The following is a 14,405-nucleotide window of genomic DNA, read 5'->3' on the forward strand; positions in this document are numbered from 1 at the left end:
GACACACGGAGCATGAGCGGGGGGCGGGGGAGACACACGAGGCATGAGCGGGGGGTGGGGGGAGGGGAGAGACACACAGGGCATGAGCTGGGGGTGGGGGGGAGGTGAGAGACACACAGGGCATGAGCGGGGGGAGGGGAGAGACACACTGGGCATGAGCAGGGGGTGGGGGGAGGGGAGAGACACACAGGGCTTGAGCGGGGGGTGGGAGGGAGGGGGAGAGACACACGGGGCATGAGCGGGGGGTGGGGGGAAGGCGAGAGAGACACGGGGCATGAGCGGGGGGTGGGGGAAGGGGAGAGACACACGTTGGAATGAGCGGGTGTAGGGGGAAGGGGAGAGACACACGGGGCATGAGCGGGGTGTGGGGGGGACAGAGGAGACAGGCAAAAACACAAAAACACAGAGATGAGTTGGTGTGCAGGCAGCAGATCCCGCTCCTCGGCCCTCCGATGGCCACCATGTGCCGATGGCGTGAGCGGGGGCTGGAGGAACAGGGGAGACACGGAGCATGAGCGGCGGGGTGGGGGGGAAGAAGGGAGACATGGAGCATGGGCGGGGGGTGGGGCAGGAAGAAGGGAGACACGGGGCATGAGCGGGGGTGGGGGGAAGAAGGGAGACACGGGGCATGAGCAGGGGGTGGGGGGTCAAGAAGGGAGACACGGGGCATGAGCAGGGGGTAGGGGGAGAAGGAAGACACGGGGCATGAGCGGGGGATGGGGGGAAGAAGGGAGACACGGGGCATAGGCGGGGGGTGGGACAGGAAGAAGGGAGACACGGGGCATGAGCGGGGGTGGGGAGAAGAAGGGAGACACGGGGCATGAGCAGGGGGTGGGGGGGTCAAGAAGGGAGACACGGGGCATGAGCAGGGGGTGGAGGGGAGAAGGAAGACACGGGGCATGAGCAGGGGATGGGGGAAGAAGGGAGACTCGGGCATGAGCGGGGGGTGGAGGGGAAGAAGGGAGACTCAGGGCATGAGCGGGGGGTGGGGGGAAGAAGGGAGACACGGGGCATGAGCGGGGGGAAAGATGGGAGACACGGGGCATGAGCGGGGGTGGGGGGAAAGGAGGGAGACACGGGGCATGAGCGGGGGGTGGGGGGAAACAGGGCACACATGGGGCATGAGCGGGGGTGGGGAGGGAACAGGGCACACACGGAGCATGAGCGGGGGGTGGGGGGAACGGGAGGAACACACGGAGCATCAGCTGGGGATGGGGGGAACAGGGGAGACACAGGGCATGAGCGGGGGGCTGAGGAGGAACAGAGGAGACACAGGGCATGAGCGGGGGTAGGGGGAGGGGAGAGACACACGGGGCATGAGCGGGGGGTGGGGGAGGGGAGAGACACACGGGGGGTGGGGGGGAGAGAGAGTCGGTGCGTGAGTGGGGGTGGGGGGGAGGGGAGAGACACACGGGGCATGAGCGGGGGTGGGGGGGAGGGGGGAGAGACACAGGGCATGAGCGGGGTGCTGAGGGGGAAACAGGGCACACACGGGGCATGGGGGGGGTGGGGGGGAAACAGGGCACACATGGGGCATGAGCGGGGGGTGGGGGTGGGAAAGGAGGGAGACACGGGACATGAGCGGGGGTGGGGGGGAACAGAGGAGACACAGGGCATGAGCGGGGGTGGGGGGTAAGGGGAGAGACACACGGGGCATGAGCAGGGGGTTGGGGGAGGGGGAGAGACACACGGGGCATGAGCAGGGTGTGGGGGGGAGGGGAGAGACACACGGGGCATGAGCGGGGGGTGGGGGGAGGGGAGAGACACACGGGGGGTGGGGGGGAGAGACAGTCGGTGCGTGAGTGGGGGGTGGGGGGAGGTGAGAGAGACATGGGGCATGAGCAGGGGGTGGGGGAGAAGGGGAGAGAGACACGGGGCATGAGCGGGGGGTGGGGGGGAAGGGGAGACACACACGGGGCATGTGCGGGGCTGGGGGGGAGGGGAGAGAGACATGGGGCATGAGCAGGGGGTGGGGGAGAAGGGGAGAGAGACACGGGGCATGAGCGGGGGGTGGGGGGAAGGGGAGACACACACGGGGCATGAGCGGGGGTGGGGGGAGGGGAGAGAGACATGGGGCATGAGCGGGGGGTGGGGGAGAAGGGGAGAGAGACACGGGGCATGAGCGGGGGTGGGGGGAAGGGGAGACACACACGGGGCATGAGTGGGGGGGTGGGGGAAGGGGAGAGACACACGGGGCATGAGCGGGGGGTGGGGGTGAAGGGGAAACAGATAAAAACACGGACATGAGTTTGTGTGCAGGCGGCAGATCCCGCCCCTCGGCCCTCCGCTGGCCATCGTGTGCCGATGGCGTGAGCAGGGGCTGGAGGGACAGGGGAGATACAGAGCATGAGCGGGGGGTGGGGGGAAGGGGAGAGACACACGGGGCATGAGCAGGGGGTGGGGGAGACAGAGGAGACAGACAAAAACACTGCCATGAGTTCGTGTGCAGGCGGCAGATCCCACTCCTCAGCCCTCCGCTGGCCACCGTGTGCCGATAGCGTGAGCGGGGGCTGGAGGAACAGGGGAGACACGGAGCATGAGCGGGGGTGGGGCACAATAGGGCAGACATGGGGCATGAGTGGGGGGTGGGAGGAACAGGAGACAGACACGGGCATGAGCGGGGTGGGGGACTTACTGTACAGGCGGCAGATCCCTGCTCCTGCTGACCTGACAAAGCCTAAAGCCTCTCATGCGAGAAAAGCCACGACGCACTGCACGCTTTCACCGCATCCAATGAGAGAGCACGTCAGATGTCCGCGGTCATCGCGCAACCCGCTTGCCCAATCCCTGTCCTGTCCGCGGAGCGAACAGGGAAGTGTGTCCGCGAAGCGAATACAGATATCACTAATTTTTTTTACCTACTTTTTGGTCATTTTAAAAAAAACTACTGGATGGATTTTCACCAAATTTGCAAAAGCACAAATTTGGTGAAAATCCGTCCAGCGGTTTGGGCTGTAGGCGCGAGCAAAACATTTTTTCCATTCAGTCTATGGGGAAAAAAAAAGTTTTGGGACCCCCCCTATAACTTTTCCCCCCCTGGACGAATCCTCACCAAACTTTGCAAAAAAATTCAGAGTGGGCCATACACTTTTTTTTGCAAAGTTTGGTGAGGATTCATCCAGGGGGAGCGAAGTTATAAGCCGCCCAAAAAGTGCTCTTCCTATGGAAACAGCAACTTAACCATAACTACATGGCATGTAATATATATTTAATCTGAAAAAACTTGTTGTTGCCAGCCATGGTAGCTGAAACGAAATAACTTCTTACAGGTCATTCCGATGTCACAAGTAGGCTGATGTAAGGAAAGCGAGGCCAGTAATTTGCAGGCCTGCATCAGTGCCATGATTTAAAAATTGGCCTTATATCATAATTGGATTATTACAATTTAACACAATACAATTACATGCATTGATATATGTACATTTCTGTTAATCTGGGGTGCCTGCTGCCTGTGCTTTAAGAACTAGTCGAGGGGTATATTGTAATTATAAAGCAAACATACAAGGTAAAGATTACCTGAATGAGGTTTTGAGCAGTGTGTACCTACCCATGTAAAACAAAATGTTAAAGACACGCCACGGGCCCATTCCAAGTGGGGTAGTGCAGGATACAAGTGGTGGTAAAGTGGCAGTAAATGTGTTAAGACAGCGTTTCTGCACTTCCAATGTATGAGTTTATTGGTAATGGGGAGGAGTAAGCCCATGGTCTTTGCATAGTATTTCCTGTTTATTTATGTCACAAGCACTAGCCTTGAACATGAATTGGGTTAGTTTGGGGTCTGGGCTTCACAAAGGACTAATAACCTCTTTTGTTTTTCTATTTCCCTTTTAAATAAAGTATATTTGGTGCTGTTCGAACGGGTGCTTACATGCTCTACATTCTGATGACCAAAGGGCTGAAACAGTCAGTGTGTGACCAGAGCTTCTATTATGGACCAGTCAGCAAATTCTGGGCGTATGCATTCGTGCTCAGCAAAGCACCTGAGCTAGGTGAGTAATTTTCTTCTTTTATCGTTGTTCTGCTTAGTGTGCATGTCCACCGAGAAGTGACTATAGCAGCGCAAAACTGCCAACATTTTTAGATTTTGATGAAAAAACACATTTCAAGAGCCTTGGGGATGGGAACAGTTCGCTCTGTGTTACTGGGCAATTTTAAGCTTATGATCAGACATTTGGTGCAGGTACGTACATTTTGTAAAGCATGCAGTTGTTTTGTTTGATTAGCCAGGTTCAGTATTGCCCTTAGCATTGGCACAAGTTGGCGTTACACTATCAGCCTTGAACAGCCAACTTGCGATAACCAGCCTGACGCCATTTTGTTCTGTGGGCACTTTCTGTATCCCTCAAAATGCAACAGTCTCGACCTACATGAATGGGATGAGCTTAAATATATCTTCATGCTCAGGATACATTCTTGGCGCCTTTTTGATCACAACAATAAAGGTTCACTGCCCATTTTTATGTAGAGTTTTTTAGTTGATTTGAAGACAACACCGTGACATACAAACACACTGAACATGTATTTCCCCATAACGATGCCTAATGCATTCTTTGAATGAGTTTCAATTCGTACGGTATTTGTAGTTCAATAGTATGGGCCTCATTACGATTTTGGCGGTAGCCATGCCGCTATTGGCGGCATGGCTGCCGCCAAAATGGGGTCCGGGTTCCCACAATGGGGAATTACCGGGCCATTCCGAGTTCGGAGGGCCCGGTAATTCCTCCCTCCAGGAACCCGGGTTGGACCTTCCCCATTCCCATTTCAGCCCCAATAGGGCTGAATGGGAATGGGGGAGGGAGCAAACAATGGGCCGATTACGAGCGGCCCGTTGTTTGCTCCCTCTTCCCCTTGCAGGACCCGGTAAGCACACCTGGTTTGACCAGGCGTTACTTACCGGGTCCCGCGAGGGGAGCTTGTAATGAGGTGGAACGGGTTAAATGGGTCCGCCTCCTTTAGCGGGTCCCGTTAACCCGTTCCGCCTCACTTGTAATGAGCCCCTATGACTGTTCTATACAATGGGCCAGATTCATGGGAAAGTGCCCATAGATCCTGCAAAGCCTGCATGCCGATAACTAACCTGTGTGGCCCGTCGCACATAAGACAGTCTGCGCGCCATGTGTATTCATGGAATTGTCCACGCAAAGTAACCTGCGTAAGTTCTGGCCGGAATGCCCACAACACGCTAACACGCAGAGCCATTCCAGGCATGGAAACAGGTCTTTGCGCACTCCTCACGTGCTTCACAATGCACCCCGAAAAACAGCCTGCATACTCCTCCAACAAGTCCAGCACCCCAGCGCAGGTGTGTGTGTTTCTCCATAACTATTTCCAGCACCCTCTCAACATGCATACCACGCATCGTAAAAATCGTCATTTTCCGGTACACATGATTGCCAACCCCCGTAAATGGTTCCTGCACCTGCTGCACTGCTTACGAATACCCGCAAGTGCTATCCGAACCCTGACTGTGTGCACGCACCCCTAAATCTGATGCACAATCTTACCTCTGTGCGGAGATTCCTATGTGCAAGTGTATGTATGCCTGCATTCGGGTGGCAGATAGTTTGAGTGCATTGCGGGCCATTTCCTTGAGAAGAGGTTGCGCGGACCAATCCATGAATGCACTCAGTTATACGCATTTGTGGGTGTACAATGGACTGCCTGTGGACGTGCCTCGTAGTACCCACATTTTCCCTTGTTTTTGCCCATTTTGATTGTTCGCCCCCAACTCCGGTCTATGCACAGACCACGCACACACTCTGCGAGGTATCTCCCGCAAGGCACTCTTCCACTCACCGAGACGTGCCGAGCCTGCAGGAAGTCCCTGACCAGTACAAAAAAGTCACATGCAGATGATTTCATGAATCGACAAACTGAGTTGCGAGTGTGGATTGGCACGCAATGTCCTCATTTACTGTGCAAATAATTCCATGAATCGGTGTCAATGTGTTTTTGTAACACTTTTTTTGCATCTTGTTAATATTGCTGTTTTATTGTAAATTTGAAGAATGATGGAGTAAAGCTTATGAATGAATCATTACAACTGGCCTTTCTCTGGGCAAATCTCACACCATCGAATTTCAGCCTGCCATGCCTTTAATGTATTTATTTATTTGAGTATTTATAAAGCACCTAAACAGCAAATGGTGTTTCAAGGCACCTCAAGACAAAAGGGGGTGGCCGAGGCAGGGGAGCAAAACAGCAATAACGGTTCTACTTGGCCTTGTCTCATTCTGATTGTGTAAGTGCAGTAACATGAAGTGCAAGGGGGCGGGATTGGGGGATTGCAGATCAGGGCGGAAGGGATAATGCTAAGGAGAGAGGGGGTGTGGGGCAGAGGGGGGAGAAGGGGAAGAAGGGGGCCCAGGGACTGGGCAAGTGCTAAGGGGAGACCAGGTGGGCAACTGCTGGGGCGTGCAGTGGGTCCGGACCTCATGCTAAAGTGTGAGGACGGGGGTGAGCCAGGCTCAGTAGGGAGGCACACCACGCCAGGCTAGTCAGGGTAAGTGCATATGCAAATTAGTCTCTATCCCATTGCAAAAGAGCGGCAGTCCAGCCTGAACTACTACCTCACATTCCTCCTGCCGAAGTCCACAAGCATCCCCAGACATGTTTCAGCCGCATTTGGCTTCATCAGGGAGGTGTAGCTTGGCTCTCTAAGACCGTCCAGCAAATTTGGAACCAACCTCTGGGCATACCCATAATACTTTGGGAGATTTATCCAAGACTGGATGGAATTTTTATTGTAAAAATGTTCAAATGTGAACTTAAAGATACCTTACAAAAACACCTATATTTTCTGCATGTTAATTTCAAGTAGTGGCCTGGTTTGGAATTCTATGCTTCTCAACAAATTAGATTACTTTTTTTTTTTTGCCATGTATTTAAATCGACTTTTCCTAAATTTCACAAAGAAAATGTAGCAACTGCCAAATTCCAGAGTAAGTGTGAGGCTGTGGGAGTGTAAGGGATCAGAAGTGCATTTCAGAAAGTGCTCTGTCTAACCGAGTCCCTGTCAAATATATTAATGCCAGCCACAGATCGTTACATAACCACCTTCTGTCCGGCAAAGGGAGGGAGTGGGGGCTGAGAGCATGGCGCTAGGACTTACGCTGCTGAAAGTAAAGTGCCATTTTTTTTACCCCTAACCATATTGTCAGATTATATGTTATAGGACCCATATGCCACCTCTGTTAAGACACCCTGAGCACCCTGTCTTAAATGCATTGTTGTAGCATCGGCCCTACTTTCAACTTTTGTGCCCACACCTGGCATCTGCATTTGCTGCATTCACAACTTAAGGAGCAAAGGACTGGTATCAACGTGTCTGCTGTGACAGAGCCAGTGTTGCACAGGTTCCTCTGGAAATACAAATTTGCTTTGTTCTCCCAAAATTCCAATACACGACCTCTCTTTCACACCTCACACACCCCAAGATGTTGGCCCACTCCAAATCATAATTAAATAGATCCCCCGTATAAATAGAGGGGTTTCAAATGGAAAAGATGTATCATAATATTTTCAAATTAACAAACAACTTCTTGGGTCCTAGAGTCTTCTTATTTGTGACTCTCAAGCAACCATAGAGATGGAAACTTTATGAAGTAGTGACAATGGGAACATCATCCCCTCCTATCAATTTGGAAACATTACTATGTTAGGAGCAGTGGCGTGCCCGAGGTTTGACCTGTGGGGGCACGTGCTACCCCTGGAATCTGCTTTGCCATCTAAGGTGCCACCCCATTATCCTAAACTATGATCATTATGTGTGTTTGCGCTCGTACTTCATGCCACCCCTGCTTAGGTCAGTGCCACACTTGGGCCACCCCAGTCAAAAGAATCTGCACACGCCACTGTTTAGGGGACAAGGTACAGCTGGTTAGCCTGCACCAATGCCTTCTTACTCCATCAATTCCAGAGATGATCAGAATTACAGCTCAATTTGCGCTAAGGGCAGTGATCGAAGTGAGCGGGAATGGTTAGGAGCAGTGTTCCACTACTTTTATTTTATTCTGTTTACCGTTCCCCTATTTTTTACGACCATAGTCATAATTCTGTATAGAGGATTGGTAAGGATTTTAAAGAGGTGTCACGCTTCAGAATTACTGAAACTTTGCATCGGTGCAAGTGCAAAGGTGCACGGTATTAGCAGTAGGGCAAAGTGTGCCCTATTTCTAAAAACAGTGGCACACACTAGAAAACTATTGAACCATGACAAGTGCAGTTTGACATATTGAAAGCACCAGGGCAAAAATTTCCCTAGTGCAAAAAAAGATAAAGTTTGTTGCATTTTTGCATCAGGGCAAAGTTTGCCTTAGTGCTAATACCATTCCGTATTAGCACTAGGGCAAACTTTGCCCTGGTGCAGAAATGTAGTGAAAATGTATCTTTTTTGCACTAGAGAAATTTCTGCCCTTGTGCTTTTAATATGTCAAACTGCCCTTGTAATGGTGCAGTAGTTTTCTAGTGTGTGCCACTGTTTTTAAAAATAGGGCAAACATTGCCCTAGTGCTAATACCGTGCAACTTTACACTTGCACCGGTGCAAAGTTTCTGTAATCTGGCCCGACTCTTTCTACTGGCCAGGGATGCAGCACACAATTAATACTCTTTTAAATGTATGAATTTGGATTGATCTTTGAGAGGGCAGCCAACCCATCTCACACACCCCTTAACGTACATCCCGTGTCGCAATGGACCATGAACCAGGCCGGTGTGTAATAATGAAATATGTATTTATTTTTAATTATGAATAAAAATCAAACACATTCAATGTAGGGCAGCAATCACCAGTGTGGTGGTAATTCCACAGTAAAATTATAGAATACACTTTGTTTAACCTTCTAATATAGGATATACAATGCACAATTGAAAGAAAGCAAGATTACTTTTGAGTAGTGCTTTCAAATGGCACCAAAGTTAAGCATTCCCCCTGCAAACCCCTGTTAACCAAATTTGGTGTGGGCGGAGTGGAGTAGCAAGGAATCAGGTATACTAGGTAAAAATCAGATTGAAAATCCGACCTACCACCCCCGAATGGGAGGTATAAATCGGATTGAGCTCCCTTGAAAAATTGGCAATATGGCACTCGGAATTACTGAATGTGCGGTTGAATGAATAAGGCAAGAATATGTATGGCTGTATCAGAGAAGCAAGAAAACTTGCAAGCTACAAGGCAAGGTACTAAACAATGGGCATTCCATTTAGAAAATCGACTATGGACGGAAACACAGTGCAGCAAGAATCACACGTGGCAAAATTGCAATTGTTTTCTTTCACAGGTTTAAAATAGCAAATCGGCTTGCAAAATTACCTAAACAGACGAAATCGGAATGCGTTTTTAAAGCTACGGCACAAAGGCACACAGCAGGTATAATATGAAAGTGAAAGGGTGACTTTGGATGGATGACCTTATGGGATTCTTGATAGGAACAGCAATCAGATTTTATAATGAAAGCAGTTAGACAGGGAAAATCGGTTTTAAAAGGAAAGTGACAAGTTTTACTGAGACTATATTTTAGTGGCTCGAAAAGGGGAACGCTGCCCGTGACAAAGGTTAATTTGCAATTTGAAACCCTTCACACCGTGTGTCTCTTTATATGGGAATTAATTAAATTATTTCAAATAGTAGTAAGGACGTAGACAACGGACTGAAATGATTTTGAAAGAATGGCGCTAACACATGGAAATTAACACTGATTTTCCTAAGGACAGGATTTATAGAGAATTCTGACAATTTTAAGGATTTTACTAGGGTATTTATAGGATTTCTATGGGATTTGACATAATACCAGGTAACAAAGCAAGGGATGCAGTCTTTTGGTTACTGGGGAAGGGAAATACTTACAACAAGAACTTGAATGGAATAGTTTGAACAGCCAGCCAGGCCTCGGGACATGGGACAACGATCTGGTCACTTGGGCAACAGCTGGGCACTCCTTTAGGGACACAGCGGGGCAACCGGAGTCTGGTCTAGGTGGACAGCGGGGTGCATCAACTGGGCAATGCAGGTCTGGTCACTGGATAATCCCAAAAGGGTTCTGCCTTTCCCCCTTTTCCCTGAATTATTGGGATTTATGTAGGCTTTAATTCTGGATAAGAGTTTCAGCCTGGGCCTGCTATCAGCTACCCCTGGCCTGGCACTAGAATCTGGAATCTTGCACAGTGAATGTGGAATGTCTGAATCTCAGGATGTTGATTTATGAATGCTGGATTTTCTTGAATCTTGGATTTTAGAATGTCCTGTCTGTCTGTATGTCTCCACCTTATATAGACCAGATGACATCAGAGGATTTTTACTATGTGGGCAGAACTAAGCTAGACATACCGCTAAATCGGACAGGTCAGCCTGTAACTGTCGCTGCCTCCCTGTAAGCAGATTGGGCTGAAGGAAGTGACTCAGTTTTAGTGTGTGTGTTTTTATGAGGTGCATTGTTATGCCATAGTTACTTTTACCAAAATCAGTTATGACACAAAACCCCTATATTTACAGTTGCTAACCTTCTGAAAATTACATAGACAGACTCCATATTTTACAAGGAATGTGTTGTTCCAAATCCCAAGTCGGTGTGATGCTGTTTAGTCATTCTGGCAATCTTTCGCAATTTCCATGGAAAACATTTCACCTAAAATTTCACAATTGTTTACATATATACATATTATCACTGGGCATATTTTCATTAATTTTCAAAACTGTACCATGAATGCTTTCTCCAGAAATTACATTTTACTGGCGTTTGCGTCCACCACATGTCAGAAAAATCTACAATGTCTTATTTTAAAGGTGCAAAAATGACATTTAAAATGGTCATAATTTCACATTACTGTTTCTTTAGATTACTGAAATAAATGTCATGATATGAGCAGTCTTTGAAATAGAATGGGCTGGCTTTGTTTCCAAAAGTAGACAGTCCTTTCAAACCCCCAGCCACATGTCATGCTCTGGTCAGCTTTGCCAAGGGTTGCTATGACCGCTCTTTGATTCAAGGCAGTTTGAAGCTGAGGAGAGGTGTCCGAGGATTTCACACCTCTGTTCCAGGGCAGTCCCTTGTCTCCTGCTGCAGCAATTCCACTCCGTCTGACGAAGTCGTCACATCCCACACCTCTGGGCCATTCATGTATGTTGTAAAGGAACATCCTTTTCCATGGGGCTAATTCATTTAGAAGTGCCTGCCTTGCAGGAACAGGTTTGGCAGCAATTTCTGTGCCTAGCCATGATGTTGAAGTTCTTTTTGTGGGGAAAAATACAGTACACAGAGTACAATTTACTTATATTTTGGCAGATTTTCTTCCCAACATATATAGTTTTGTTTCAGGGCATGTCACAGTATTATTTCTATTGAACTTGTACAATACCCACTCACTGCTTTGCAGAGCAGTACAACACAGGTTCATTTTTACTTTCCCTGGTCTTTTACAAACATGATTTTACTCGCATCAAAACAAGGTTCTTTGAAACTGACATAAGCAAAGGGAGAGAGAGGGCTACTTGTGAGGAATTTTGCCTGTGTTACTTTGTTGCAAGAGTAAACACTTGCTGCATGGCCTTAAACACATTTATCTGCTCTTTCACAGTTTTTACTTGACACATATGCCATTCAGTGAGGAATGCACTCCTTTGCTGGTGTACCACCTGAAGGTAGATGGGCATAAATGTGTATTAACAGCAACCAAACTGTGTAATGTTGAAAAGACGGAAATAGCATCAGTGCACAGTCATTTTAATCACAGAACATTTTCTTTTTCAGTTAAAAATCTTGAGCTTTCAGCATAGAAGTGCTGCACCAGACTGCTTTTGAATTCTTCTTTTTGGTGCACATGAAGAAAATAACTGCAGCAATTCTCGGGGTGTTCTATGATTCATCTTGCCCCATATGTGCTGGGTATTTAGAGTTAACGCCCAACCCATGATCCGGCGGTAATTCTATTACAGTTGGACGGTATTATAGTCGGGATACCGCCCAACTCGTGATGAGGCCCTTAGACTATTAGAATGCCCCAGCCGCAACACTTGTCAAATGTTGCATTATGATTCCACCTAGTCCTTCCCCTGCCGAGACCACAGTTCCAGCATTGCACTATGAATGGCAGCAGAGCTGTCACTTATCAACCAACTGTCACCTGTTACCAATCAAGTCAAATAATGCCAAACATGCACAAAAGATTAAAATCTCCCGTTTGTAAAACGTACTAGTTACCTATGCAAATATATAATATCATTTCTCCTAGATTATTTCCTGCGTTGTACTATTTTATGAAAATAATGCATTTTGCTACTGCTGCATCATTGTGGCGATCTGCTAACTCTATTGAGGACACAGATTCACACACGTGCCTTCATTTTTTAGCTAAACCCACTAGAATGCTAAATGCTAAGCACATGGAATGCAGGGCACAGGAAAGCCATGTTCTTTGAATAAAATGGTGTATGTTGATTACTAGAACACTCAAGTAATCAATCTCATTTAGATTTGTGTGACTCACTTTCTGAACTTCTTTTCTCCACCTCTTGTCTTAGAAAATAAATGGTATACGCCTTTGTTTTTTGGGAATGGTGTTAGGGCAGTTAGCAAGGCCATGCTCATTGCAATGTCCACAGAGGAGCCTGTCTTCCAGTGTTTGTCTCGGGCCTCAAAGTAGCGGCCTCAGGCTACTAGCGTCATGACAGGAAATAACCTCCAAAACATGTTACCGAGGCCCTGGCAATACACTGAATGCTTCCCCTATGAAAGCAAGTTTCCAAATGGCCTCAAGTCTAAAGCTGAAAAGCTACCTTGCAAAAACACTGCACTATTTTATCACCTCAAGTCCTTGTTTTAGTTTTGGCTGAAAGTTGGTAAGGTCGCTTGTGACCCAAATAATACAGCAGTGTGAGCTGCTGGGTTTGTTTGCTGATGTAGCAGTAGTTCGGTTCACTGTTCTCTTCCTGATGAGCATCCAGTGAGCCAGGATTTGCCTCACTGTAGTAAGGCGCTGCCAGGCACACTCTGATTGGATGAATACTTCTGTTAGTCCATTCCTAATATCAGTTTTAGTCCATCCTCCCACTCCCAGACACATGATTAATCCCAGAACGGATTGTCTGACCTAGTCCAGTTTTTATCTCTCCCAATATGATGTTTTGATTTGCTTCTTCACACGCTAAAACGGGACAGCACTCGGGAGGATAGGTCAGCGGCAACGTGCTCAAGCAAAACGACAAGGAGCAACACAGGTTCGATCCCCGGGTCCGCACTTAGAAACCTCTGGGTGTTAAACACGTTATAAATAACCAATCATATCATATCATACCTCTGGAGCAGAGAAGTGGGTTAAAAGTAATGGCTCATAAGGCCTAATTCATGGAACTTTTAGCATGGTGCAAAGTCACTTTGCACCTATCTGTGAATCAGGGTGTTTGTTGGCAGTGCAAAGTGACTTTGCTCCAGTGCACAGTTACTTTATACCCCCTAAAAAAGTTCCATAAATTAGGCCCTTAACCACATGTCCAAACCTGTATTAAAAGAAGCACTTTAGAAGCCAACAATAAGAATTTCCTCTAGGCAAACATGCTCCACCATTTGGATAGTTTCAGCATTAACACTTTCAAATATTATAACATTGTTCAAATGAATCCAGAACAATCAATCAAATGCCTCTAATGGTCCTTTAATTTCTTTACAAAACAAGGCATTGTTGCTATTAGCATTTACATGTTTAATGAAAAAGAATGCGACCAGCTGGGCACTTCAATTCAGAGTTTTTTGTTGTTGTAAACAATTGTATTCCGTTAACACATATGATATGATATGTTAGTTATAATACGCTTAATACCCAGAGGTTTCTAAGCGCGGACCCAGGGATTGGACCTGTGTTGCTCCATGTCATCTTAATTCCAAGGCGGGCATGTTGCCCCTGAGCTATCTTGCCGGTACAATGCAAGTAAACTGTATGATACACAAACTGCTCACACTGGCAATAATGAACACTGCCCTTAGACAACCACCAGACTATATGGTCAGCAGACGTGGCTAATCGAGGCAGCCCGTAGTCCCACCATAAATTCCCACATCGTACCCAAATAAGTCAACTGTCTATGGAGGCATATCATCCGAGGGGACAAACATGTTTCCGTCAGAGCATTGCATGCATTCACATCCTCACTCACCTCTCTCAAGCCCCTGTACACTGCTCTGTGCCATACTGAGGTTTCGGCAATTGCCCATCAGTATAAATAACTCCACCAGGCATTTACATTGAGTCCTTCTTTCGACTTCCATGTCATAGCAATCCGACGCTTTGCTGGCACACAGCTAAAGTCCTTCATCCTGGCAAAGTGAGTCATGTGTTTCTTCCCTCGTGGTAACAGCCCCAGTAGACAGGCCTCCGGGGTTGGGGGGGGGGGTCACGCCAATTCAGAGTTGCGTG

General features: G+C 48.1%; 1 protein-coding gene across 2 annotated transcripts in view; it reads left to right on the forward strand.

The window, feature by feature from the left end:
* Positions 1-14,405, forward strand: part of ELOVL6 (ELOVL fatty acid elongase 6) — a 390,580-nt gene that overhangs the window by 286,950 nt on the left and 89,225 nt on the right. For both annotated transcript variants that reach the window (XM_069630730.1, XM_069630731.1), the window contains one exon: positions 3,838-3,989. In XM_069630730.1, coding sequence (XP_069486831.1) covers positions 3,838-3,989 — 152 coding nt within the window. The remainder of the gene's footprint in view (positions 1-3,837; positions 3,990-14,405) is intronic.

The sequence above is a fragment of the Ambystoma mexicanum genome, chromosome 6q (genome assembly GCF_040938575.1).
Source record: "Ambystoma mexicanum isolate Mex_15411 chromosome 6q, UKY_AmexF1_1, whole genome shotgun sequence".
Lineage (NCBI taxonomy): Eukaryota > Metazoa > Chordata > Amphibia > Caudata > Ambystomatidae > Ambystoma > Ambystoma mexicanum.